General features: G+C 45.4%; 2 protein-coding genes across 13 annotated transcripts in view; one reads left to right on the plus strand and one right to left on the minus strand.

Moving 5' to 3' along the window:
- Positions 1-4,416, plus strand: part of LOC139420082 (trafficking kinesin-binding protein 1-like) — a 95,400-nt gene extending 90,984 nt beyond the window's left edge. For 8 of the 12 annotated variants that reach the window (XM_071169832.1, XM_071169883.1, XM_071169831.1 and 5 more), the window contains one exon: positions 1,508-2,428. In XM_071169832.1, coding sequence (XP_071025933.1) covers positions 1,508-2,333 — 826 coding nt within the window. In that variant the 3' untranslated portion in view covers positions 2,334-2,428. Of the gene's footprint in view, positions 1-1,507 lie in introns of all 12 variants that reach the window. The other 4 variants (XM_071169874.1, XM_071169913.1, XM_071169894.1 and 1 more) reach the window with 2 other exon arrangements.
- Positions 4,417-7,345: 2,929 nt separating this feature from the next.
- LOC139379026 (cholecystokinin-like) lies at positions 7,346-10,547 on the minus strand. The gene is made up of 3 exons (XM_071121751.1): positions 10,463-10,547; positions 9,137-9,397; positions 7,346-7,605 (listed from the first exon to the last, which is right to left on the minus strand). Exons 2-3 carry the CDS (start codon positions 9,393-9,395, stop codon positions 7,466-7,468), a joined length of 399 nt encoding a protein of 132 aa, XP_070977852.1. The 5' UTR covers positions 9,396-9,397; positions 10,463-10,547; the 3' UTR covers positions 7,346-7,465.
- Between the last annotated feature and the right edge of the window lie 16,170 nt (positions 10,548-26,717).

Below are 26,717 nucleotides of genomic sequence, written 5' to 3' on the forward strand. Positions count from 1 at the left end.
GTTCCGGGGAATAACAAAGCCTGCCTCGCTGTCCCCTTCTAACTATTCTGCTTCCTTTGGTCTCTAAACCCTCTAACCCCCCTCCTGTCAACTGTCAATCAAACAAATCTAGAACAGCTCCGCCCCAACGGGCTGAGACTCTCTAATCAATGACGATCAGATGAAAATGTCCTCCATAATATAATGATGGGGCCCTGGCCTTGATTCATACAATACAACTTGATTGTGGTCTGATGATTGATGCTAAAAGCTTGTGGGTGTTCATTGCTTACAGAACTATGTTTGGAACGGTGTTCATAACACTGGTTTGTATAATTACCGGTGTGTTAGCACTGTGTCTCTGATTTCCTTTGGGGGTTTTCCAGGAAATGTTATCTGGGGTTGAAATAGCATGTGTTTGGGGTAACATCCAGATAACCTTGTCAAAGAGTCCCATTGATTTGTCTGTTGGTTTCTGAATGAAATAGTCAGTGAGGTGTTAATATTGTTTTCTATTTGATCTGATATTGATATGGGCAGTGATTGGTTAGTTCATTTACTTTGTACCAGGAAGCTCCATTATATTGTACTAGTCTGCATCAGTGTGTGTGCTAAAAACGGAAACTAACATTGATGATCAATGATGGTCAGACTAAAATCAACCTATTGAATAGCTATTGAGTGGTCTAGGCTCTAGAAGGATCTATTGAGTGGTCTAGGCTTTAGAAGGATCTATTGTGTGGTCTAGGCTCTGGCTGTGTCTGTCATAGCTGAGGAGCATAGCTGACTGTATGGCAGCATGGCTGATGTGTAGCTGACTGTGTGGCGGAATGTATAGCAGTATAGCTGACTGTAAAGCTGACTGTGTAACAGTATAGCTGACTATAAAGCTGACTGTATAACAGTAAAGCTGACTGTAAAGCTGACTGTATAACAGTATAGCTGACTGTATAACAGTATAGCTGACTGTATAACAGTATAGCTGACTATAAAGCTGACTGTATAACAGTATAGCTGACTGTATAACAGTATAGCTGACTGTAAAGCTGACTGTATAACAGTATAGCTGACTGTATAACAGTATAGCTGACTGTAAAGCTGACTATATAAAAGTATAGCTGACTGTAAAGCTGACTGTATGACTGTGTGGCTGACTGTATAGCGCTATGGCTTGCTGTATAGCTGACTGTATAACAGTATAGCTGACTGTGTGGCTGACTGTACAGCAGTGTGGCTGACTGTACAGCAGTGTGGCTGACTGTACAGCAGTGTGGCTGACTGTACAGCAGTATAGCTGACTGTATAGCAGTATAGCTGACTGTGTGGCTGACTATACAGCAGTGTGGCTGACTGTATAGCAGTATAGCTGACTGTATAACAGTATAGCTGACTGTGTGGCTGACTGTATAGCGCTATGGCTGACTGTGTAGCAGTATGGCTGACAGTATAGCGGTATGGCTGACTGCATAGCGGTATGGCTGACTGTGTGTGACGGTCTGTATGTGTCCCTCTCATCTCCCTCTTTCAGCCTTATGTCGGGCCCTACTGCCTCCTGCGTCATGACCAGCAGCAGCAGCGTCAGATCTACCCCCTGCTCAACCCCTTGCACCCCGCGCCGCCTCAGCCTGGCAGCCGAGTCCTTCACCAACCTGAGAGACTCCACCAAGACCATGAGCACTAGTGGAGGTCTGGTGCGGCTCCTCCAGGAGCGAGGCATCTCTGCAGCAGTCTACAACCCTCAGAGCTGGGACCGGGCAGACTGTAGCACCTCCATCCCCACTGGGGGAGTACCGTCGCTTCTACCGCCGCGGCCCCCCGACACCCTACCCTCCACGCCGCCCAACTCCCCAACCCACCGCTCCCTCTGTGCCAAACCCAGCAGCCCCGTGGGCCCCTTCGAACTCAGTCCCAGCGCCCCGCCCTATGACAACTTCCTGGCATCGAAGCCGGCCAGCTCCATCCTGAAGGAGGTGAGGGCAGAGGCCCAGAGCAGTGAGTCAGCAGACAGCGAGTGTCAGACTGACGTCAGCGTCCACAATCTGAAGCTGGTGGACAAGCTGAAGCGCTTCAGCGTGGCTGGGGCCGGCCCCTCTTTATCAGGGGCCACGGGGCCCACCATGCTGGGGCCCCTCAGCGGCCTCCACCGCCCTTCCCACTTCTGCCCTTCTGTGGTGACCAGTCCCATAGGGGGCCTCGGCCCCGCTCTGAACGCGGGCATCCGCCGTAACCGCAGCTACCCGGCCATGGTAGGAGCCGGCATGACTATGAAGGGCCCGGGGCCCCACAGCCCCACAGACATGCTCCTGGCTTCTTCCTCCAAACTCCCCAGACAGACTAGTCTCAATGATGGGTGAATGAATGTTGACTTTTCTCTTCTGTCTGTCACCTGTCAGATGAGTTGGATGTATATATAGCTCCCTGGTCTGTGACAAATCAACTCTGTGCCTGAAAGAGATGCCCTTTCTTTTTACAGTGCATTTTGTATCAATGCTAATTATTGACTTCCTTTCTTTCTCTATTCTGTCTCGTTCTCCTGTCCTCTTTCTCTATTCTGTCTCTCCTCTCCTGTCCTCTTTCTCTATTCTCTCTCCTGTCCTCTTTCTCTATTCTCTCTCCTGTCCTCTCCTGTCCTCTCTTTCTCTATTATGTCTCCCTCTCCTGTCCTCTCGCTCTATTCTGTCTCCCTCTCCTGTCCTCTTTCTCTATTCTGTCTCCCTCTCCTGTCCTCTCGCTCTATTCTCTCTCCTGTCCTCTCTTTCTCTATTCTGTCTCCCTCTCCTGTCCTCTCGCTCTATTCTCTCTCCTGTCCTCTTTCTCTATTGTCTCTCTCTCCTCTCCTGTCCTCTCTTTCTCTATTCTGTCTCCCTCTCCTGTCCTCTCGCTCTATTCTGTCTCTCTCGCCTTTCCTCTCCTCTCCTCTCTTTCTCTGTCCTCTTTTCTCTCTGCTTACAAGCCTCAGTAAATAGTACCATGATGTGTTATTGTTTTATTGTTGATTGGCCCTGCAGATCGGTAGGCTGAAGAAGATGTACTGTAGCACCTGTTATCTGTTTAGGAAACGGAGCGCTTCCAAGCCCAGGTAAACTCATATTAAAAATCTATTTATTTTATTCCCAGGTCTAAACGTATACATGTGGAGATAAAACACTCTCTTCCTGTTAATTAGCTAATGAGTGGCAAGCAGTACCAACGAACGCACCTTAAGTGGTATTTAAGGGTGTTCAGTGGCATCATGACAATATGCACATAACTAAGACCTTTATTGAGGAAATGAAATGTTGGAGGTACAGTATTCATACTACTAGCTAGCACAATACTGGGCAACAACACATGTTATTCACCTCAAAGTTGATCCAAATAAAGAGTGGGAAGGAGCCACACTTGAAGCTAAGAGGGGTGCATGGATGTTTGCCGTGAATGAATAGGCTATGGTTTGAACTTGGATACATTGTAACAGACCAACATGATTTATAGACATTGTGTGCAGTGCGAGTATGTGAGTGTGTGTGTGTGTGTGTGTGTGTATAAAGTTGTTGAAAGATTTACTTATAGGCCTAGATAGTCTAAGAAAGGCTTGAGTCATTTGGTTAAGGTGATAATCAGATATACAGGACATTTCAACCAGAGCCCACTAACTGCTGTCTCCCAATACAAAAGGTGTGTAGAAGAGTTCTCTGGGAGGGACGCGGTTGACTTTTATGAGAGAAACATTATACAAGTTAGATTTTTCTTCTGACTTTCATCTTTCTGGTAACAAGCTTTGGTGACTGAACTGTTAGCTTTAAACTAAAGCCCCTGTACTGTAAATGAAGTTGAGGAACGGAGAGATGGAGGGAATACGTCCTAGTGCCTCATACTTTACATAGTTCCATTGTTGTTGGACTGACTGATATGTCTGCTTCCTCCCTGGTATGAGCAGACAACTGCTTTGTGTTCTGAGGATATCCTCCTGGTACGAGTTTTAACTTGAACTGCAGAGAAGATGAGCTCTCATTACATCTTGGATAGATGCAGTAAATGTGTTGAAATAAAGAAGAAACGCCTATTATTTATCATTAACTTCTGACAAAAGTAGAGAATCGTCCTTGCTGACATTGTGTGTAACTTGAATAGCCTTTGAATGTATTGATTAACAGCAGAAAATATGATGTCCATATGTGTCTGTTGATTTAAATGATGGTTTTACTGCATTTCAACCACAAAGGGAATTATTATTATACTACTTGTACATTGTAAATGGTATGTAATGCAATGAATTTAGCCATGTTAACTATTTTTTAATAAACTAGAATATATATATATATATAAGGGACAAAAATGTTGTTCAGGCCATGAAGTGGTCAGAACACTGGTTTAAAAACAAGGGTTTTGTGTTCCGGAATTTCAAGAGCACCAATTTGCAAAAAAAGGCTATTATCAATAAAACAATTGATATGACCTGCTTGCTTTGATGTCTTTTATTTATCCGTCTATGTAGTGTTGGTTGGAGTTCACTACAGACAAAATAATAACATCATGGTTGGAGCACAAATCACCAGAAATCCTCATGATAATGAAGCGTTTATGAAGACATGTACTTGACAACTGTTGTTTCATGGTGTTTCACCAGACTGGTGCCCACACAGCTTTATGAGGACAATATGGACCGAGCTACAACACGTGTTCACAAGGGAAAGATCTTGGCCTCCGTTTCATGCAATTAGATGACTATTTGAGAATTTCGGTGTTGTTGGAACCAAGTGCATTGTGTTGAGGGTCCATTACTACAGACAGCAGCAGAAATAAACCCACTACTCATTCAGCTGTTCCCCTAAGTGCTCTTTCAGTGCCCTTTTCTCCATGTTCAAGGAAGTCCTCTCTTTTGTTTGTAATTAGTGGGAACATCTGGTATGATCACACATCCACTTGAACAACAAGTTTGATATTCACAGATGGATAAAACGTAGCAGGTAGCCTCATGGTTAAGGCATTGGGTCAGTAACTGAAAGATTGCTGGTTTGAATACCGGAGCCGACAAGGTGAAATAAATCATCTGTCACTGTGCCCTTGAGCAAGGCACTTAACCCTAATTGCTCCAGGGTACAATGGTGATAATGGCCATGATTCCACTCCCTTCAGGTGTTTTATGGAGAGTTGGAATATGCAATTATTTATGTTGATTTTTTTTTGCATTATTATAAGGTTGTTCAATGAAATATGCTGGAGATCTTGTTCTATTCAACATATTCACATTTTCTTAGTGATATTTTTAGTGTCTTACAAACCAATTGATGATCAAATTGACGTTTGATTTGCATTATCATAGACTTCAAAGGAGGTTGTTGATGCCCCAAAAAAATACTCAAGGAACTGAAATGATTCATCCTTTTTGGGATCTGCACAAGTTTTCCGAAATGTTTAGTGGTCCTACATAATCCCCCCTACCTGCCATCTCTCTCTAGGTCTGTCAAATCACTGTCTCCCTGTGGGGTCTCACCATCCCCAGTCCCAACCTTCTAGCATCTCATTGAGCCTAATGTGGACCCAGCAGTTAGCCACTGTCTGTTGTAAATGGGCACCAATACATGTAATTGCCCCAGCAGCAGCAGCCCCAGCCCCAGCAGCAGCAGCAGCAGCCCCAGCCCCAGCAGCCCTAGCAGCAGCAGCAGCCCCAGCCCCAGCAGCAGCAGCCCCAGCAGCAGCCGCAGCCCCAGCAGCAGCAGCCCCAGCCCCAGCCCCAGCCCCCAGCAGCCCCAGCCCCAGCAGCCCCAGCCCCAGCAGCAGCAGCAGCAGCAGCCCCAGCAGCAGCAGCCCCAGCCCCAGCAGCAGCAGCCCCATTCCCAGCAGCCCCAGCCCCAGCAGCCCCAGCCCCAGCCCCAGCCCCAGCAGCAGCAGCCCCAGCAGCAGCAGCCCCAGCCCCAGCAGCAGCAGCCCCAGCCCCAGCAGCCCCAGCCCCAGCAGCAGCAGCCCCAGCAGCAGCCCTAGCAGCAGCAGATGTTTCATGTTTTTCTGTATTTTATTGCCATGCTTTATTATGCAACAGATCCCTCCCTACTCCCACCTCATCCTCCCCTTCTCCTCATCCTCTTCTCCTCCACCTCCCCTCATCCTCCTCTTCTCCTCCACCTCCCCTCATCCTCCTCTTCTACTCCTTCTCCCCTCCTCATCCTCCCATTCTCCTCATCCTCTTCTCCACTTCCCCTCATCCTCCTCCCCTCCTCTGCCTCCCCTCATCCTCCCCTCCTCCACCTCTCCTCATCCTCCCCTTCTCCCCTCCTCTGCCTCCCCTCAGCCCCCCTGATTCTCCCCTTCTCCTCACCCTCCCATTCTCCTCTCCACCTCTGCTCATCCTCCCCTTCTCCCCTCCTCACCCTCCCCTTCTCCCCTCCTCTGCTTCCCCTCATCCTCCTCATCCTCCCCTCCTCCGCCTCCCCTCCTCTGCCTCCTGCCTCCCATCCCACAACGAAAACCTGTCGCAAATAATTAAATCAGCTCATTGAGGGACACCTGTGCTAGCATTAGTGCAGCGCTAGCCAAGCTTTATGCTCACAACAGTGCAATCCAAGCCAAGCCATTGTCTCTCCAATGCACCCAAGTGGTACTCCATCCAATATTTGTTAAGCTGCGTGCTTTGTCTAATGTAAAAACCCAGGCTCTATTTGTCTCCTCTGTGTTCCAGTTTATCTATTTAGTGACTGAGATGTGATATTGCCTCTGTTATTGCCGCTACAATCACACTCTAAGGCTGTGTGTCTGAAAAAGTAGATTTGGAGGACGGCTCGTTAACAAAAACGCTCTTGCTCTTTAATTCAGTCCGAGTGATGTGCTGGGCTGCTGTAGGTACAGTGGGTCCATAAGAAGACAAGTTGCTCAGGGAGGTATCACTTTCAGACCTAAATTCTGTGTGCTGCTAATACACCCACTGTAGTCTCTGACGGTCTAACCTCCCTGTACCTTCTGCATTAAGAGGAGGATCTTGCTGTATGTTGCTGCATCTCTGTGGCTCAGTGATGACTAGAGCTGTGAACAATGTGTGGCAACTGTGGTCCAGCATAATAGGGGAGCAAATATGAGTCAGATGAGCAGTTGTGTAACATTATTTGTAAATGACAAATAGAGCAAGCCATGAGCCCACTAAACACACTAGACTGCATGGCACTTAGGAATACAATGAGCCCAAGGCCTTAGTGTTTGGAAACACTATGGAGAAGGATGTTATATTATGCAGACTTGGTTGATTCTACTACAAAATCTGTCTGGTTAGGTATCTGTGTTTTAAGGACATCGGACTGTGTATAGGGTACATGTAAGAAAAGCATCACACTTTTTTGTTTTCTTCAAAAATCTGTATACGTACTGTATATATATATGTATATATATATATTGCTTCATATCAGTTTTACAAACACATTTACATCAAATACATCATAATAAATATAGCTTTTGGGGACAATGATTTTTTTGTTTTCTGATAATCGAGATGGATTTAGTGGTGGTGCGTCTGTTTCTATGAGGAGTACTCCTCGTACTCCTCTGCACTGCGGCGTCCGAAGTCCATCCAGCCCAGGTAGTCTCTGTCCTTTATCTTGTGGCTGGGACCCGGACCGCTGGCTCTGCTGCTCAGGGACGAGCTCCTCTGCAATGATCCTGGAACCAGGGAATTTGAGGGGTTACTTTTCTCCAGCACAATCCTTCAGCTTTTTACCAAAGAAAGGGTGCTTGTGCATTGTTTGAATCCCAGATTGCCCTTTTAAATACTACATTATATTCTAATGCATATGGATATAAAATATCTGTCTCTGTCTGGCACAGAGACAGATATCATCTATACTGTAACAGGCACTGGAGTCTCCTGTTGGTATAACCTTATTCATTTGATTGTATCATTAGATGAAAGAACATAATATAATTATTCCTAGAAAGCATCCTGTCCTTATGACTGTTTGGGATCAGGGTAACACCACTCCTTCATGTTGGATCATAACATGTTTCTTAACCACTTTCTGTTCCAGGGATCAGGGAAGACCTATTGGATTAAAACAAATGAACACTTGTTAATGACTAAATCAGTGTTGGCTAGCTATCTGATGGAACCATTCAGCAACATCTGCTCAGCATCATCCGCTCAGCATCATCCCAGGGACTGGTGCCGGTCCGTCATTATGAATCCACTGGAGACACTGACTGTTTCATTCTTTGGCATGTACTTCTGTGTGTAAAAGTTAATTATTATGTGTGTAGATGTTCTGGCCCTCTTCAGAGGAGTTAAGGATATCTACAAACTGCACTAACCTACACAATGTTCTGTCCCTCTTCAGAGGAGTTAAGGATATCTACAAACCGCACTAATCTACACAACGTTTGTGGAGTTCCTTTTAAAATGGCAAAATATAGCCATTTATTTGATTGTTTATAAAAGTCAAAAAGTCCAGTTTGAGCAGGGCCAGATGACAGCAGCATGACACAGCCATGACTGGATTGTGACACCCAGAGAGATGAATGATGACAGAGGAGAGAGAGGAAGGATGGAGGGAGGCTTTCTTTCTCTAACAATCTCATATTTCTTCATCTCTCTGTTACGTGATGAAAACCACTGGAGGGAAGGCCTCCTCTGTCTGGATAATTCCCACTATCAACTTTCTCCTCCATCTTGTACTGTGGGACTTCAAATCAAATCAAATTTACTTATATAGCCCTTCGTACATCAGCTGATATCTCAAAGTGCTGTACAGAAACCCAGCCTAAAACCCCAAACAGCAAGCAATGCAGGTGTAGAAGCACGGTGGCTAGGAAAAACTCCCTAGAAAGGCCAAAGCCGGTTTGGAGACTTCTCTTCCTTCTCAGAGGAAAATTGCTTTAACTATAGAGATGGGAAAGCTATCAGAGTGGAGATGTTGCCAATCCAAAACTCATACAAGGTCACTGTCCCAAATGGTACCCTATTCCCTAAATAGTACACTACTTTTGATCAGAGCGCTATGTGCCCTGGTCAAAGTATTGCACTTCATAGAGAATACGGTGACTTAATACATGACTTAATATAATTTGTGACTTAGTTCATGAGTGAGGGATACTAGGATTGTGATAACATACAACCCTAGAATATGATATTTATGAAGAAACCTTTAACATTGGTCTATTTTACTTTAACAAACATTTAACAGATGCCATGGCTTACCTTTCCTGGATATCAATCTTGCCAGTAGTTCACGCAGACTGGTGTGGGGGTCCTCTGCCTCGTCCTCTGCCGGTTTGGAGAAGGGGATGAGCTGGCCACTGGAGGGTGCTGAGCGGGTGTGGCGTGTGTGTTGGGGAGACATAACGCTGCCGAGCTGGGGGGGCTCAGGCTTGTCCTCATCCTGCGAGTCCGACGGGCGCCCCAAACTGCTGCCAGAGAACGCAGCCAGCAGTACACATACACAGATGCCTGCATTCATTGCTGACGGAGGGGGCACAGAGAGAGGGAGGGGGCACAGAGGGAGGGAGGGGGCACAGAGAGAGAGGGAGTAGGCACAGAGAGAGGGAGGGGGCAGAGAGAGAGAGGGAGGTGGCACAGAGAGAGGGAGCGGGCACAGAGAGAGAGATGGACAGAACATCAGAAAAGATTAGCATCAAAAGAGAACATGAATTAACATCTCTGCATAGATCTGTATTACATTTGAGTATTTAAAAAAATACGTTTTACAAGGAATACCATGATATTTTTTCTCGTGACACAACTGAAACCTTTTTGTTGCATTATGCAGCACAGGGGTAGAAGGCAATTAGCAAAAACAATACATTTTGTTAAAACAAAATTAAAGTGCCCTTTCCCACCCAATATGAATTGACCAGTCATATAGACATATATATAGTCATAAGTTGTAGGGAAGTAATACTGATGGATGAGTCTTTCTTGTTGAAATATAATCCTGGAGGAAAGAACCAACACAATTAGGCAGCGATCCATGTTATCGGCTTCTTCAGCTTCCAGTCAGGAGAATTTACTTTTCTACCATAAGAGGCAGAAAAAACAGACTCTTCTCTGTTTAAAGAGCCATTGAAAAGTACTCTCCCGGGTGAAGATGTCTTCATACCACCAATGGACTAGTGAATAATTCATGTAGATTCAACAAACAAGAACTGTCTGGGTTGTATAGAATTAAAACAAATATAGAAGGACAGCATTCCAAAGGAAGGTTTATTCAGGCACAATAATACATCAGATATTGAACAGGAGTCAGGACACACCATCATTTCTCAAACTAGCTACAGTGAATGAATGTCGATACATTAATTCCAGACAGATTTCATATGAAAAACACAATTACGTCCTCACATAATTGACTGGAACCCAGTTGGATTATTGACCTGAACTTAAACCCTGTACTTCAATTGTAGAGAACCCATTGTGCAAGGAATTAGTCCCATGCTCCAAGTGTTCATTAAGCTTCTTTACTGATAACCACAGCGACCTCACAGCAGAAAAATTAGAAAAATAAATAGCCACACAAAGTTCAATTACCTTCAGTCAGTCCACACAGGCTGGGCTCAACAGTCTGATAACAGTAGAGGAGAGGAGTGTACAGTAGAGGGAGTACAGCTGGAACAGACAGCGGGACACTTCTCCTGAAGGTGCAGGACTGACCCTTATATACCCGGAGTGGGAGGGCCGGTCCCTGGAGCGGAGCGTTTGCATCCTGTCGTGTATTTGCTCATCGCTGACGCAGTAACGGGATAGACGCACTCTCCGCCTCCTTCAGAGAGGGACAGGGCACCACCCTGGACCCACTACACTCCCCACGCTCCTCTCTCCTCTCCTCTGATGCTGACGCACTAGGGAACAAGAGGGGGAGAGGGTCAAAGATCATAACAACCACTCCCCACACCCCCCTCCCCCAAAAACAAGGTCGTATTCATTAGGACACTTTTTTTTATATTGGGTGTGTTCAGGTATAATCACTCATAGTTTCAGTCCATTTTCTTCCATTTGGTTCCTAATGAATATGACCCAGAAGTAAGCCCCTCTCCTAGACCCCAGTCAGGAGCCTCGCCACCCCCCACCCCATCAGCCTCCGTCTCCAGACAGTGATAGGCTAATCCTTCTCCCTCATTAGAGAGACTGCTGCCTGATTAATATGGGGATGCACATCTGGCTGTGTGCCTGGGAATGAAACACAAGGCACGATCTCTTAAAGGTCTTTTCAAGTTGTCTAACTGAACGACATGGAGATTATGTTTTTTCAGGATTACGTTCATACCACAGGAGGTTGGTAGCACCTTAATTGGGGAGGAAGTGGTAATGGTTGGAGTGGAATAAGTGGAATGTTTTCAAATACATCAGACACATGATCTCCATGTATTTAATACCGCTGTTCTGGACATTATTATGAGCCACCCTCCCCTCAGCAGCCTCCTGTGATTCATACACTGTATCGTTAGAGAATTAAACATTCTTCTCCCCTCAGCAGCCTCCTGTGATTCATACACTGTATCGTTAGAGAATTAAACAGTCTTCTCCCCTCATCAGCCTCCTGTGATTCATACACTGTATCGTTAGAGAATTAAACAGCCTTCCTTTTGGTTCTCCTCCTGACCCGATACTTGCATCTCAAATATCTATAAACTGAATTACTGTCTTTGTTCAATCAAATCCTTTGTCCAGCTTCTACGATTAGTGGAGGAAACATGCTTCCTGTACTTTGAATTAATATACAGTATTCAGAGTATCTAATATTCCGAGTATCTTTCATTTGACCCAGTGAACACTATTTTATAGGAATGTAGTTTTGTCTTAAACAGTTCTCCCCTCAGCAGCCTCATACATCCAGATAGTGGTTTTAAATATAGGTTCCTTTAATATTTGTATAACTAACACATTACTCATTACTGTTGTAACATTATTTAATTCATTGTTCTTAAGCCCAGTTGACTTTTCTAACGAGGGACATTAGAATTCCACTGTACACCAATTAGCTGTCCCACGGGGATGTGGGATTCAATCTCAGATGAACAGGAATAGTGGTGTATCTACACTCTCTCCTGTGTATTTTAAGCATGGTCCTCTATGTAAATGGGCTATCATTAGCGATCCGTTGCTCTTCAGAATGTCATCGGCAGGTGGTTGTCCTCTTGGAGTGATATGGCTGTTACATGGAACAAGCTGCCACTCAGCTCTGCACGCACAGAGACCGAGAGAGAACAGACCCTTGTTGTTATAACAACAACAACATTAATAAGGAGAAAGACAGCATCTAGAAGAACATCAGTAACATCACCTACACAACTTAAAGAGCTGATATTGTTTTTGTCCCAAATAGCACCCTATTTCCTATATAGTGCACTACTTTTGATCGGGGCCCATAGGAGTCTGGTCAAAAGCAGTGCACTACAGGGCAGGGGTGTTCAACTCTTACCCTACGAGATCTGGAGCCTGCTGGTTTTCTGGTCTACCTGATAATTAATTGCACCCACCTGGTGTCTCAGGTCTATATCAGTCCCTGATTAGAGGGGAACAATGAAAGAGAAAACACAGTGGAACTAGTTTGTGGTCCAGAGTTGAGTTTGAAGGCTTCAGGGAATAGAATGAGATGCACCCAGACTTTCTGATGTGAATCTTTGAAGGCAGGGGGGCCAGGTGGGCTATCACTGGCCAGCAGGGCGTCCCCATACACCCTATCAGATCAGCCTGACAGAGCTAAGCAGGTCACCATGCACCCTATCAGATCAGCCTGACAGAGCTAAGCAGGTCACCATGCACCCTATCAGATCAGCCTGACAGAGCTAAGCAGGTCACCATATACCCTATCAGATCAGCCTGACAGAGCTAAGCAGGTCCCCATATACCCTATCAGATCAGCCTGACAGAGCTAAGCAGGTCACCATATACCCTATCAGATCAGCCTGACAGAGCTAAGCAGGTCCCCATATACCCTATCAGATCAGCCTGACAGAGCTAAGCAGGTCACCATGCACCCTCAGATCAGCCTGACAGAGCTAAGCCAGGGTTGGCTTTATCTGTGCACTAACATCCAATAAAGAGAGGTCTCTCTCTCAATCCAGAGCTTCCAGCCAAACGCCTGGATGGATTAGAGAGAGATACATCTGATCTGATTCCCTTTCAGCAGTGGTGATGGAAACATAGCAGATAGGCAGAGCTCGTGTCCCAACTGACACCCCATATGGCTCTGGTCAAAAGTACTATGTAGGAAATAGGGTGCCACGTGACGCAGCCACAAAAATGTCTTGTCCATGATGACTCCATCCCCTCCTCTCAACACATTCCCTTCATCTCTCCATCCCCTCCTCTCAACACATTCCCTTCATCTCTCCATCCCCTCCTCTCAACACATTCCCTTCATCTCTCATCCTCTCCTCTCAACACATTCCCTTCATCTCTCCATCCCCTCCTCTCAACACATTCCCTTCATCTCTCCATCCCCTCCTCTCAACACATTCCCTTCATCTCTCCATCCTCTCAACACAGTCCCTTCATCTCTCCATCCCCTCCTCTCAACACAGTCCCTTCATCTCTCCATCCCCTCCTCTCAACACATTCCCTTCATCTCTCCATCCCCTCCTCTCAACACATTCCCTTCATCTCTCCATCCTCTCAACACATTCCCTTCATCTCTCCATCCTCTCAACACAGTCCCTTCATCTCTCCATCCTCTCCTCTCAACACATTCCCTTCATCTCTCCATCCACTCCTCTCAACACATTCCCTTCATCTCTCCATCCCCTCCTCTCAACACAGTCCCTTCATCTCTCCATCCTCTCCTCTCAACACATTCCCTTCATCTCTCCATCCTCTCCTCTCAACACAGTCCCTTCATCTCTCCATCCCCTCCTCTCAACACAGTCCCTTCATCTCTCCATCCTCTCCTCTCAACACATTCCCTTCATCTCTCCATCCACTCAACACAGTCCCTTCATCTCTCCATCCCCTCCTCTCAACACAGTCCCTTCATCTCTCCATCCCCTCCTCTCAACACAGTCCCTTCATCTCTCCATCCCCTCCTCTCAACACATTCCCTTCATCTCTCCATCCTCTCCTCTCAACACATTCCCTTCATCTCTCCATCCACTCCTCTCAACACAGTCCCTTCATCTCTCCATCCTCTCCTCTCAACACATTCCCTTCATCTCTCCATCCCCTCCTCTCAACACATTCCCTTCATCTCTCCATCCCCTCCTCTCAACACAGTCCCTTCATCTCTCCATCCTCTCCTCTCAACACATTCCCTTCATCTCTCCATCCACTCCTCTCAACACAGTCCCTTCATCTCTCCATCCTCTCCTCTCAACACAGTCCCTTCATCTCTCCATCCTCTCCTCTCAACACATTCCCTTCATCTCTCCATCCTCTCCTCTCAACACATTCCCTTCATCTCTCCATCCACTCCTCTCAACACATTCCCTTCATCTCTCCATCCTCTCCTCTCAACACATTCCCTTCATCTCTCCATCCACTCCTCTCAACACAGTCCCTTCATCTCTCCATCCTCTCCTCTCAACACAGTCCCTTCATCTCTCCATCCTCTCCTCTCAACACATTCCCTTCATCTCTCCATCCTCTCCTCTCAACACATTCCCTTCATCTCTCCATCCTCTCCTCTCAACACATTCCCTTCATCTCTCCATCCCCTCCTCTCAACACATTCCCTTCATCTCTCCATCCCCTCCTCTCAACACAGTCCCTTCATCTCTCCATCCCCTCCTCTCAACACAGTCCCTTCATCTCTCCATCCCCTCCTCTCAACACATTCCCTTCATCTCTCCATCCTCTCCTCTCAACACATTCCCTTCATCTCTCCATCCCCTCCTCTCAACACAGTCCCTTCATCTCTCCATCCCCTCCTCTCAACACATTCCCTTCATCTCTCCATCCCCTCCTCTCAACACATTCCCTTCATCTCTCCATCCTCTCCTCTCAACACAGTCCCTTCATCTCTCCATCCCCTCCTCTCAACACATTCCCTTCATCTCTCCATCCCCTCCTCTCAACACAGTCCCTTCATCTCTCCATCCTCTCAACACAGTCCCTTCATCTTTCCATCCTCTCCTCTCAACACAGTCCCTTCATCTCTCCATCCCCTCCTCTCAACACATTCCCTTCATCTCTCCATCCCCTCCTCTCAACACATTCCCTTCATCTCTCCATCCCCTCCTCTCAACACATTCCCTTCATCTCTCCATCCTCTCTACACAGTCCCTTCATCTCTCCATCCCCTCCTCTCAACACATTCCCTTCATCTCTCCATCCTCTCCTCTCAACACATTCCCTTCATCTCTCCATCCCCTCCTCTCAACACATTCCCTTCATCTCTCCATCCTCTCAACACATTCCCTTCATCTCTCCATCCTCTCAACACATTCCCTTCATCTCTCCATCCCCTCCTCTCAACACATTCCCTTCATCTCTCCATCCTCTCTACACAGTCCCTTCATCTCTCCATCCCCTCCTCTCAACACATTCCCTTCATCTCTCCATCCTCTCAACACATTCCCTTCATCTCTCCATCCTCTCCTCTCAACACAGTCCCTTCATCTCTCCATCCCCTCCTCTCAACACATTCCCTTCATCTCTCCATCCCCTCCTCTCAACACATTCCCTTCATCTCTCCATCCCCTCCTCTCAACACATTCCCTTCATCTCTCCATCCTCTCCTCTCAACACATTCCCTTCATCTCTCCATCCCCTCCTCTCAACACATTCCCTTCATCTCTCCATCCTCTCAACACAGTCCCTTCATCTCTCCATCCCCTCCTCTCAACACAGTCCCTTCATCTCTCCATCCTCTCAACACAGTCCCTTCATCTCTCCATCCCCTCCTCTCAACACAGTCCCTTCATCTCTCCATCCCCTCCTCTCAACACATTCCCTTCATCTCTCCATCCTCTCCTCCCAACACAGTCCCTTCATCTCTCCATCCTCCCCTCTCAACACATTCCCTTCATCTCTCCATCCCCTCCTCTCAACACATTCCCTTCATCTCTCCATCCCCTCCTCTCAACACATTCCCTTCATCTCTCCATCCTCTCCTCTCAACACAGTCCCTTCATCTCTCCATCCTCTCCTCTCAACACATTCCCTTCATCTCTCCATCCTCTCCTCTCAACACATTCCCTTCATCTCTCCATCCCCTCCTCTCAACACATTCCCTTCATCTCTCCATCCTCTCAACACATTCCCTTCATCTCTCCATCCTCTCCTCTTAACACATTCCCTTCATCTCTCCATCCCCTCCTCTCAACACAGTCCCTTCATCTCTCCATCCTCTCCTCTCAACACATTCCCTTCATCTCTCCATCCCCTCCTCTCAACACAGTCCCTTCATCTCTCCATCCCCTCCTCTCAACACATTCCCTTCATCTCTCCATCCTCTCAACACAGTCCCTTCATCTCTCCACCCCCTCCTCTCAACACATTCCCTTCATCTCTCCATCCCCTCCTCTCAACACATTCCCTTTCATCTCTCCATCCCCTCCTCTCAACACATTCCCTTCATCTCTCCATCCTCTCCTCTCAACACATTCCCTTCATCTCTCCATCCCCTCCTCTCAACACAGTCCCTTCATCATTACCACATCCTCTTGTTTCTTTCTTTGGGAGAAGAAACGCTTGACCCTGTAAGCCGCATCACCTCCCCTTTATATACCCATATGATTTGTCTTAAAACGTCAGGCGGATGAATACTGAGATGAAGTGACATCGGGAACTTGCGTCACAGACCGGAGAGTGTGAGCGACTCTGACAAACTGAATGTCATCCTTGTTGTATTAGCTGTATGTTATAAAGCAGGGGAATGCAAATCAGAACCTGGAGATCCCGGGTACGGTTGGTTTTCTGTTCTACCTAATGATTCATTCCATCCACCAGGTGTCCCAGGTCTAAATCAGTCCTTGACTAGCAAGGGCACATTTAAATCAGCTATGGAACTGGCTCTAGGGTCCAGCATTGAGTTAGTCTGCTATGCATGAATGTTAATTCAGAGTAGCCTACTGCAGCTATTCCTTTCTCCTGTAGTACCTACCTATAACTGACCTTCTAGTATCCATACACTCTACAATATTGTGATGAGACCACAGGACAACAATGGAGCTGCTCTTGAAACACAACAGATAAAGATAGCTTAATCATTGATCAACATGGGGGGCAGAAACAGAAGAGGTGTTTTGATTCAAAGCTTTGTTAAAATGACAAAGACCGAAGTACATTTTAGCAATGATAAATAGTTTTTATCTTTGTTGTATTGTTACGGTATTTCTGTAAACAACAGCTGGGTGAGTTTCTATCAAAATGTGGGTAATAACCAAGTCTTCACAGCACTCCCACCTAAATCCCTCAATAGAGAGGTCTACACTCATGCAGCTCGAGCTGAGAACCTCCACTTCAGTGGCTGACCCTTTAAAAACCTGTACACACATACACGTTTGTTTGTGAAAATACTGCAGTTAATGTGTTTTCCACTGAATCGGCCAGTCTTTCTCTTCATATAGTTATGCATGGACAATGTACTGCATAGAACCAAGGCACAATGGGAGGAAAAAATAATCACATTTGTCACATCTTCTTGGTTCACATTATGCAGATACAGATGAAGATTGCTGATTGCAGTCCAACAGACCTCTACTACAGAGAGCAATTAAGGCTTGGATTTGTCTCTCTAAGTATTTCTAGAGCATCAGTACCAGGCAGTTGTCACGACTTCCACCGAAGTCGGTCCCCTCTCCTGGTTCCATTTGTTTTGTCTTGTCTTCCACACACCTGGTTCCAATTCCATCATTACATGTTGTGTATTTAACCCTCTGTTTCCCCATGTCCTTGTCCAGAATTGTTTATTGTAATGCTTGTGCACGTTAAGCTGGTGTGTGAAAGGTTTTATTCATTTAATACTGTACTTTTTACGGTGGTTTTATTTATTAAACCGCGCCGTTGTAAATCAGTTTTTTGCATCGCCTACGCCTTACTTCTCTGCCGCCAGTACACACCCCATACAGCAGTAAATATATCATTACAGCGTCAATACATGAAAATAAAAATACATCTACATCTAAATAAATAAATACCAATATCTTTCATTTTGTTCTTTTCAGAATTCAAATATCAAGCGAGGGCAGCTTTCATTCTGTAACCGCGATTAAAAACCGTCCCCAACGTGGCTATTGAACAAACCCTCATGCCCCACTGCTCAGCAGGCCAGCAACCCCTCTGAAGCCTAACTACAATAACTGTCCCGTCCTGACCTTAGTTCCTTTTTTATGTCTCTGTTTTAGTTTGGTCAGGGCGTGAGTTGGGGTGGGCAATCTATGTGTTCTATGTTTTTGTATTTCTGTGTTTGGCCTGGTATGGTTCCCAATCAGAGGCAGCTGGTTATCATTGTCTCTGATTGGGAACCATACTTAGGCAGCTTGTTTTCCCACTATGATTTGTGGGTAGTTGTTTTCTGTGTCTGTGTTTTCCATACAGAACTGTTTCGGTTATCATTTATTTCTCTTGTTTTTTTGTATTCTGTGTTCAGTTTATTAAATATATTATGGACACCTACCACGCTGCGCATTGGTCCGATCTCTCATACTCCTCGTCAGTTTATTAAATATATTATGGACACCTACCACGCTGCGCATTGGTCCGATCTCTCATACTCCTCGTCAGTTTATTAAATATATTATGGACACTTACCACGCTGCACATTGGTCCGATCTCTCATACTCCTCGTCAGAGGAAGAAGGTCCGATCTCTCATTGGTCCGATCTCTCATACTCCTCGTCAGAGGAAGAAGGTCCGATCTCTCATTGGTCCGATCTCTCATACTCCTCGTCAGAGGAAGAAGGTCCGATCTCTCATTGGTCCGATCTCTCATACTCCTCGTCAGAGGAAGAAGGTCCGATCTCTCATTGGTCCGATCTCTCATACTCCTCGTCAGAGGAAGAAGGTCCGATCTCTCATTGGTCCGATCTCTCATACTCCTCGTCAGAGGAAGAAGGTCCGATCTCTCATTGGTCCGATCTCTCATACTCCTCGTCAGAGGAAGAAGGTCCGATCTCTCATACTCCTCGTCAGAGGAAGAAGGTCCGATCTCTCATTGGTCCGATCTCTCATACTCCTCGTCAGAGGAAGAAGGTCCGATCTCTCATTGGTCCGATCTCTCATACTCCTCGTCAGAGGAAGAAGGTCCGATCTCTCATTGGTCCGATCTCTCATACTCCTCGTCAGAGGAAGAAGGTCCGATCTCTCATTGGTCCGGTCTCTCATACTCCTCGTCAGAGGAAGAAGGTCCGATCTCTCATACTCCTCGTCAGAGGAAGAAGGTCCGATCTCTCATTGGTCCGATCTCTCATACTCCTCGTCAGAGGAAGAAGGTCCGATCTCTCATTGGTCCGATCTCTCATACTCCTCGTCAGAGGAAGAAGGTCCGATCTCTCATTGGTCCGATCTCTCATACTCCTCGTCAGAGGAAGAAGGTCCGATCTCTCATTGGTCCGATCTCTCATACTCCTCGTCAGAGGAAGAAGAAAACCGTTACAATAACACTGCAGTACAGAGACAAGTCCTTAAAAAACACCCAAACGTTCTCGATCAGGGAGGAAAATGGAGATTCATTAAAATCCTGATGCCAGGCAGGGTACATCTTTTTCAAGTGGGTTCAAACCGCTGGAACTTGAACGTAGCCAATTACCTGGAGTGTGTGACTCAGTATAATAATGAACTTCATATTTGGCAGACATCACAGATACATTTAGCACTCTTTACAAGAGTAATTTGTGTAGCAGGAAACTAGGAGAGCAATCAGTCCCCAAGATACTCAAGAGACGAGAGAAAGGGGTAAGAGGTATGGGGAAAAGGAGATGGCGAGATGAGAGCAACAAGAGGATGTATTTTAGGATGTGGACGTAAAATGGGTGAAAAAAGTTGAAGAGTGAAGCGAGTGATCTTGAGAATAGATTGAGTGTCCAGAAAGAAGTTGTTTCCCCAGTCTTCACACCACTGACCAGACTCATCCCTGCTAGTGGAAATTCTCTGTCCATTTTCAAAACAAACATTTGATTTATTTCCTTTATAGAACTACTTTCCATAAATGATATAAAGCTCATCCAGGAGCGACCCCTCACACTAACTAGCCCACCATTAACACAGACTTTAAGGCTAAATTCCCCAGGGAAATGAATTCACTCAAACACACCAGCAGCATGATGCATCATTTACATTATGAATATTGACTAGTGCATTTCAAAGAGGGAGAAATATGCTCTAATAACATCAGACAAATTAGCCGGTGAGGCCCCTGGTAAAACAAAGAAATGGAATATGTGTGGAAGACCAGAATGTGGTCATTAAGAGACATTGATCATGAATAGGGTTGCAAAGGGAAGGAATAACACTGGAAAAGTTGAAAGTTTACCAGTAAACTACCAAATTATCCGACAGGACTTCCCAACTAACACATGACTTTGTCACAATGTCGCAAGTAAGTTGTGAGGAGGTTGGTCATGACATTACCATGTGGCAATGTTGTGACAACCTGTTTGGTTAGTAGCGATTCCAAATGACATCCTATTCCTTGCATAGTGGACTCCACTCTTAGAAGAAAGGTGCTATCTAGAATCAAAAAGGGTTTTTTCGGCTGTCCCCATAGGAGAACCCTTTGAAGACCTCCTTTCAACAGAGGGTTCTACATGGAACCCAAAGGAATTCTGCCTGGTGTCACGGGATTCTTCAGTTGAAGGAGAGGCGGACCAAAATGCAGCGCGGTAGTTGTCCATGGTTTTTAATTAGAAAACTGAACACAACCAAAACAACAACGTGAAAATCCGAAACCAGTCCCGTGTGGCACAGGCACTAACACAGGAAACAATCACCCACAAAACCCAACACCAAACAGGCTACCTAAATATGGTTCCCAATCAGAGACAATGACTAACACCTGCCTCTGATTGAGAACCATATCAGGCCAAACACAGAAACAGACAAACTAGACACACAACATATAATGCCCACTCAGATCACACCCTGACCAAACAAAACATAGAACATACAAAGCAAACTATGGTCAGGGTGTGACACCTGGAACCAAAAAAGGTTCTACCTGGCACCAAGAAGGGTTCTTCTATGTGGACAGCCGCAGAACCCTTTAGGAACACTATTCCCTACATAGTGCACTACTTTTCCCTGTTCAAACGTCTAGTAAATAAGGAATAGGGTGCCATCTGGGACACAGACATAACGACACAACATGAATTTATCTTGGTGAGAACATGGCAGTCAGTCATTCTACCACTCCCATTCTCCTCAGAAAAGACCTGGCTGATTTCCCCTCCGTTCCAGTTTTTAACTTTGACCAGGACGATGACGCTCCCTCCGACTGGAAACTTTCTCATGCACCACTTATTCCTCTAATCCCCCAGGCTCAGAGTCAGAACAGAAACCTTCAATCACCTAACGGTTTTTATTCTTCAAACAAACAGAAATACAAAAGCTCCACAAAGGAAAAGCTGGAGGAAGAGGAGTCTTATTTTATTGGACTATGAGATATTTGAAGCCGTATCATAACATTGTGAGCAATTATTTAAAAAAATAGGGCAAAGCCTATCAATTTTCATAAGGGAACTCTTAAGAGGTATCTGACTGCAGTTGTGATGTAATTAAAGTTTTTCTGAGGGATTCGGAGATTTCAGGGGCTTTTCTCTGTAAGCCCTATATTATTGAAGGTTACATTATTCTGGCAAAACTTTAAAGAAGAGGCTTATTTGAAAGAATGAACGCACAGAGAGGAAAGGATTGTCAATGATTCCATTATGATGAAGTAATTATTAACACTTTACAGTAAGCTACCGTCTACGAGGGGTTAAATGGGTTTACAAACCAGCGCAGGTTATAAACAACGACAAGACAATATTCCTCAATAACATCCTCCAATGGCCAGAAGGGACACATATATTACATGCCATTGGGCATTTTGTCACTTCCCTCAAACAGGAATAGAACGGCTTGCTACTCTGTGCTTGACTGGAGTACATGCCTATTCTACGTTTAAGATAATTTCTGCACAGCGCGCTTGAACACACACAGCATGCACAGGACAGTGTCTTACATCAGTGTCACAGCTCTTAAAGATCAACCTATTCTTAGTGATCCGTCTGGGCAAATACAGACTGAGACCGTTGTTTTCATTGTGTCTTAACACACAAGGCTTGCTTCCTACAGCCAAAGGCTTGTAATGTGCTGATTCTCCCTCAGCCTGTTCTGCTTCAGGACATATGATAGTCTGACACTTCAGGAGATTGATCATAGAAATCATGCAGCCTGCTGACTTGGGCCGGTGATAGGTAGCCTAAGCTGCTATATGATCGACCACCTCTTACAGGTCGACCACACAGCCCTAAGGAGGCATAACAGAAAGCACCAATTAGGAAACAGTAGATCCATACAAGACTAGGGCCTTCAATGATGGAACCCCACAAAAAACTGCCTTTATACAATAATATTGTCTCTGTGTGTGTGTATCCCACCCAACTAGCTATGATAATACAGCTCTATATGCTGGGACACTGAGGACAACTGTATTGTTTGAACAATTATGCCATCAGAATGGAGCTGCTAATTATTCAGCAGCTGTTAAACGCTTGTGATTCATCCAGCGCTTCATTTGAGCCAGATCCTGTCAGAACTGGATCCTATCGGAACTGGATCCTGCCGGAACTGGATCCTATCGGAACTGGATCCTGTCGGAACTGGATCCTATCGGAACTGGATCCTGCCGGAACTGGATCCTGTCGGAACTGGATCCTGTCGGAACTGGATCCTGCCGGAACAGAATCCTGTCGGAACTGGATCCTGTCGGAACTGGATCCTGCCGGAAGAGAATCCTGTCAGAACTGGATCCTGTCGGAACTGGATCCTGTCGGAACTGGATCCTGTCGGAACTGGATCCTGCCGGAACAGAATCCTGTCGGAACTGGATCCTGCTGGAACAGAATCCTGTCGGAAATGGATCCTGCCGGAACAGAATCCTGTCGGAACTGGATCCTGCTGGAACAGAATCCTGTCGGAAATGGATCCTGCCGGAACAGAATCCTGTCGGAACTGGATCCTGCCGGAACAGAATCCAGCACCTCTCAGTTTTGTACCCTTTTATTTCCGGAACCCATTTGCCAGGATCAGGTACCTCTTGTGGCATGAACCATCATGTTCACTGTTTGCAATGTATAAATCCTAATAATTAGCAATCAGAGCAACTAAATTTGGATTCCTCTGTAATTGTCACGCAACTAAAAAAACGTAACGTGAAAACGTGCCTGATTTTCTAAGAATTGATTCCTGTTGGACCGTCCCGTGTTTATGGTTTGTGCAACATTGTAGTCTATGTAGACCAACACGTGGTCATTGCTGTGGTGAAGAGAGACAGAAGCTGTATCTCTCACAGAACTACAATGAGACTCATGTTTTATGATCTCTCTCCCTCTCTGTGCTGTTATGGACATGAGCCTGCAACATCGTCATTTATTTCCTTATACAATAATAGCTGTGGGAAGTGTGCTGAAGGTGCTGCAGCACATGTCTGTCTGTCCAGAAAGAAATGAAATCATTCCCAATACTACACCAGTAGTAAGCCTAGAATTTAGCCACAGAGGATCAATAGCTAATTAAACAAAAAATAGCCTAACTGTGGATTGTGTGTAGCCCAATCACAAGGCATGCCTGCAGTCGGCAACGTGTGGCAAATCTGTCAGGGAACAGCATGCAGCCAAAACTGGCCTTTCGCAATATTTAAAATACAATTGTGGGAAAACACAGGTTGGAAAGCAAATAGATCCTGCTGAGAATAGAAGACTAATCTGTCTGTGTGTTACCAAGCTACTTCCAAACAGGCCTGTTGAGCGAACAACAAAGTAAAGCAAGAGATAGATGGGGCTCCCGAGTGGTGCAGCGGTCTAAGGCACTGCATCTCAGTGCTTGAGGCATCACTACAGACACCCCGGTTTGAATCAAGGCTGTATCACAACTGGCTGTCATTGGGAGTCCTGTAGGGCGGGGCACAATTGGCCCAGCGTCGTCCGGGTTTGGCCGGTGTAGGCCAGCATTGTAAATAACAATTTGATCTTAACTGACTTGCCTAGTTAAATAAATAAAAATAGGTATGCTTTTGGCCAGTGAGTGAGCTGCACGTCCTTGGGTGAGTCGGTGAAACTGGAAAGCTTTTTTAGAACTATAATTTCCTCCTCATATTGAATAATATGTGTTTCTCCACACTCAGAGGCCTAGGCTATTGATGCATTCAAGACAAGGTAGGTTTTATCGATCTCAGATTCTCAGTTTGTCTGTGTCTCAGTAGCCTGTCATTTTGAACATTTGTGAGGTATTAAAAGAGATTCTGCGAAAGTCTCCAGTCATCTAAAATGATGCAGAATTGCATTTATATAAGGCCACATTTCTGCCGGACTCTAGGCTACAAAGATGTACTCCATGTGTACAACTTCTGCAAGCAGCTCCACACCACTGCTCTAAGCCATGATAATGCATGCTTTATTATAAAGGTTGGGTTTTTTCATGCTTTCTGACACCTCAGAGCCCACAGGTCACCCCCCTCACGGGCTCACCTTCTGTTCCGGCACCTCCCAAATGACAAATGAAGCACCTCATGAATCATACTACCTACTGAAAATGACTGTAGGCTACCATCTATCCTGAATATCTTACAATAAAGTCTGCATGTATAAAGACTGACCCGCCAACCAAACAATTATCAATTATGAATCAAAATGTGAAAAGAACAAGTGTTTTTTTGTTGTTTTTTTATGTGTGTGTGTTTTTATTAAGTATTAAAGCACCCTTATGCAATGGGTGTAGTCGAGAGGATTGATGATTGCACATTTTTTGTAATACTTAATTACATTTTTTTTTCAAATCAAAACACAGTTGATACACACTTCTAATACAGAATTGTCAATATCGTCAGAGAGATAGACGAAACCGCGGAACAGCTCAGATACCAGTACCATTTATCATTGCTCCAGTACTGTAGAGATGTACAGATGTAGGATCTTAATTTGATCCGGTCTCCTCCAGCAGGAAAATAATCCTGCAACAACAGGAAATGTGAATTATTATGTGGATTATATAATTAATGGACATTTTTGTAGCAGTTAGTACATTTTCTGTCTGAAATTTCACAAGTGAAAATTACAAACTTTAGAAGCCTTTTTAAACCTCAAATACACTACACGTTTTAAACGTGCTGCGTTGAAGTTCTCCTGCAACAGGGTGATCAAATTAAGATGCTACATCTTTACAGGTAGCTGCAGGTGATCCGTCACAAGTGTGGTGATGAGAGGACAGTATAAGTGCTAATATCATCCCTACAGCCGACCTCTCTATCACTCATCCTCTACAGCCCCTCTGGCAACATGACACCAATAAAGACTGAAGAGGAGAACTCAATTGCAGGTATACTAGTAACAAGAGGTGTTTATGGCCATATTTGACACCAGGGAAACAGTGATAGCACTCTATTGCCTCAGAGGGTTGTAGCATTGTCGTTATAGACATCTACCCTGTCTATCATTTCCTCTGTCTAATGTGCTGTGGAAGGAGCATTAAAAATGATTAAACAAAGCTTATTAAAGGGATGCTTCACCCATATGTCATGTTGTAATTTGGATGAACTATCCCTTTAACTACTTATGAGCCCATTATTTTCTAGATGTAAAGTGTAAATCGTGCTGCATTCATAATAAATCATGGGTGGTGGGTAACCTAGCAGGCCAGTAACTGTTGGGCCAGTAACTGAAAAGCCGCTGGTTCAAATCCCAGAGCCGGGAAGGAGGAATAATTTGCCGTTCTGCCCTTGAGCAAGGCAGTTAACCCTCAACAACAACTCCTCCCCGGGCGCCGTGGGCGTTGACTAAGGCAACCCGTCGCACTTCTCTGATTCAGAGGGTTAAATGAGGAAGACACATTTCAGTTGAATGCATTCAGTGGTGTCCCTTCCCATTGTGTCCTGGCTCTAATTTGGGAGTCTTGGGGCACAGTCAGATGACAGCCAGGTTGATGAGAATGGCATCACATGATATAAAAAAAAATATTTATTTTACTAGGCAAGTCCGTTAAGAACAAATTCTTATTTACAATGACGGCCTAGGAACAGTGGGTTAACTGCCTTGTTCAGGGGCAGAACGACATATTTTTTTATCTTGTCAGCTCAGGGATTCCATCCACCAACCTTCCGGTTACTGGCCCAATGCTCTAACCACTAGGCTACCTGCTGCCCCATGTGATACATGATATCTATTGGTTGAAGCTGGAAACATTAATGATGAAACAACAACAAAGAAGTTACTTCAAACAACTAACACTGTTTTCCCCCTCAGACATCATTGTGTGATAGAAGAGCACAGTCCCCTCACAGCCGATGCTGTGACAGAGGAGACTTTAGACTGATGGATGATGTCATTGTTGCTGCCATTAATGATCCTCAAACACCCACCTCCACATGATCCACTCACAATCGATACACAATAGAGGCTGTTTGCTTTGACAAAGTCCTCAGTCATTATGAGGCCTTACCTTTTACCTGTGAATCACTAATCAAATAGTGGCTGTAACTTCAGACGAGACAGCTGGATTACAGTAGGGCTGCTGAGGGTAGAACGGCTTAGTGGCTGTAATTTCAGACGAGACAGCTGGATTACAGTAGGGCTGCTGAGGGTAGAACGGTTTAATGGCTGTAACTTCAGGCGAGACAGCTGGATTACAGTAGGGCTGCTGAGGGTAGAACGGT

The sequence above is a fragment of the Oncorhynchus clarkii genome, chromosome 2 (genome assembly GCF_045791955.1).
Source record: "Oncorhynchus clarkii lewisi isolate Uvic-CL-2024 chromosome 2, UVic_Ocla_1.0, whole genome shotgun sequence".
NCBI lineage: Eukaryota > Metazoa > Chordata > Actinopteri > Salmoniformes > Salmonidae > Oncorhynchus > Oncorhynchus clarkii.

Bases quoted from the DNA above. Each gene is read 5' to 3' on its own strand.
- LOC139379026 (XM_071121751.1), bottom strand. From the start codon at position 9,395: ATGAATGCAGGCATCTGTGTATGTGTACTGCTGGCTGCGTTCTCTGGC. The intron at 7,606-9,136 runs GTAAGCCATGGC...CCCTGGTTCCAG, and splicing joins AAGATTGATATCCAGGAAAG to GATCATTGCAGAGGAGCTCG.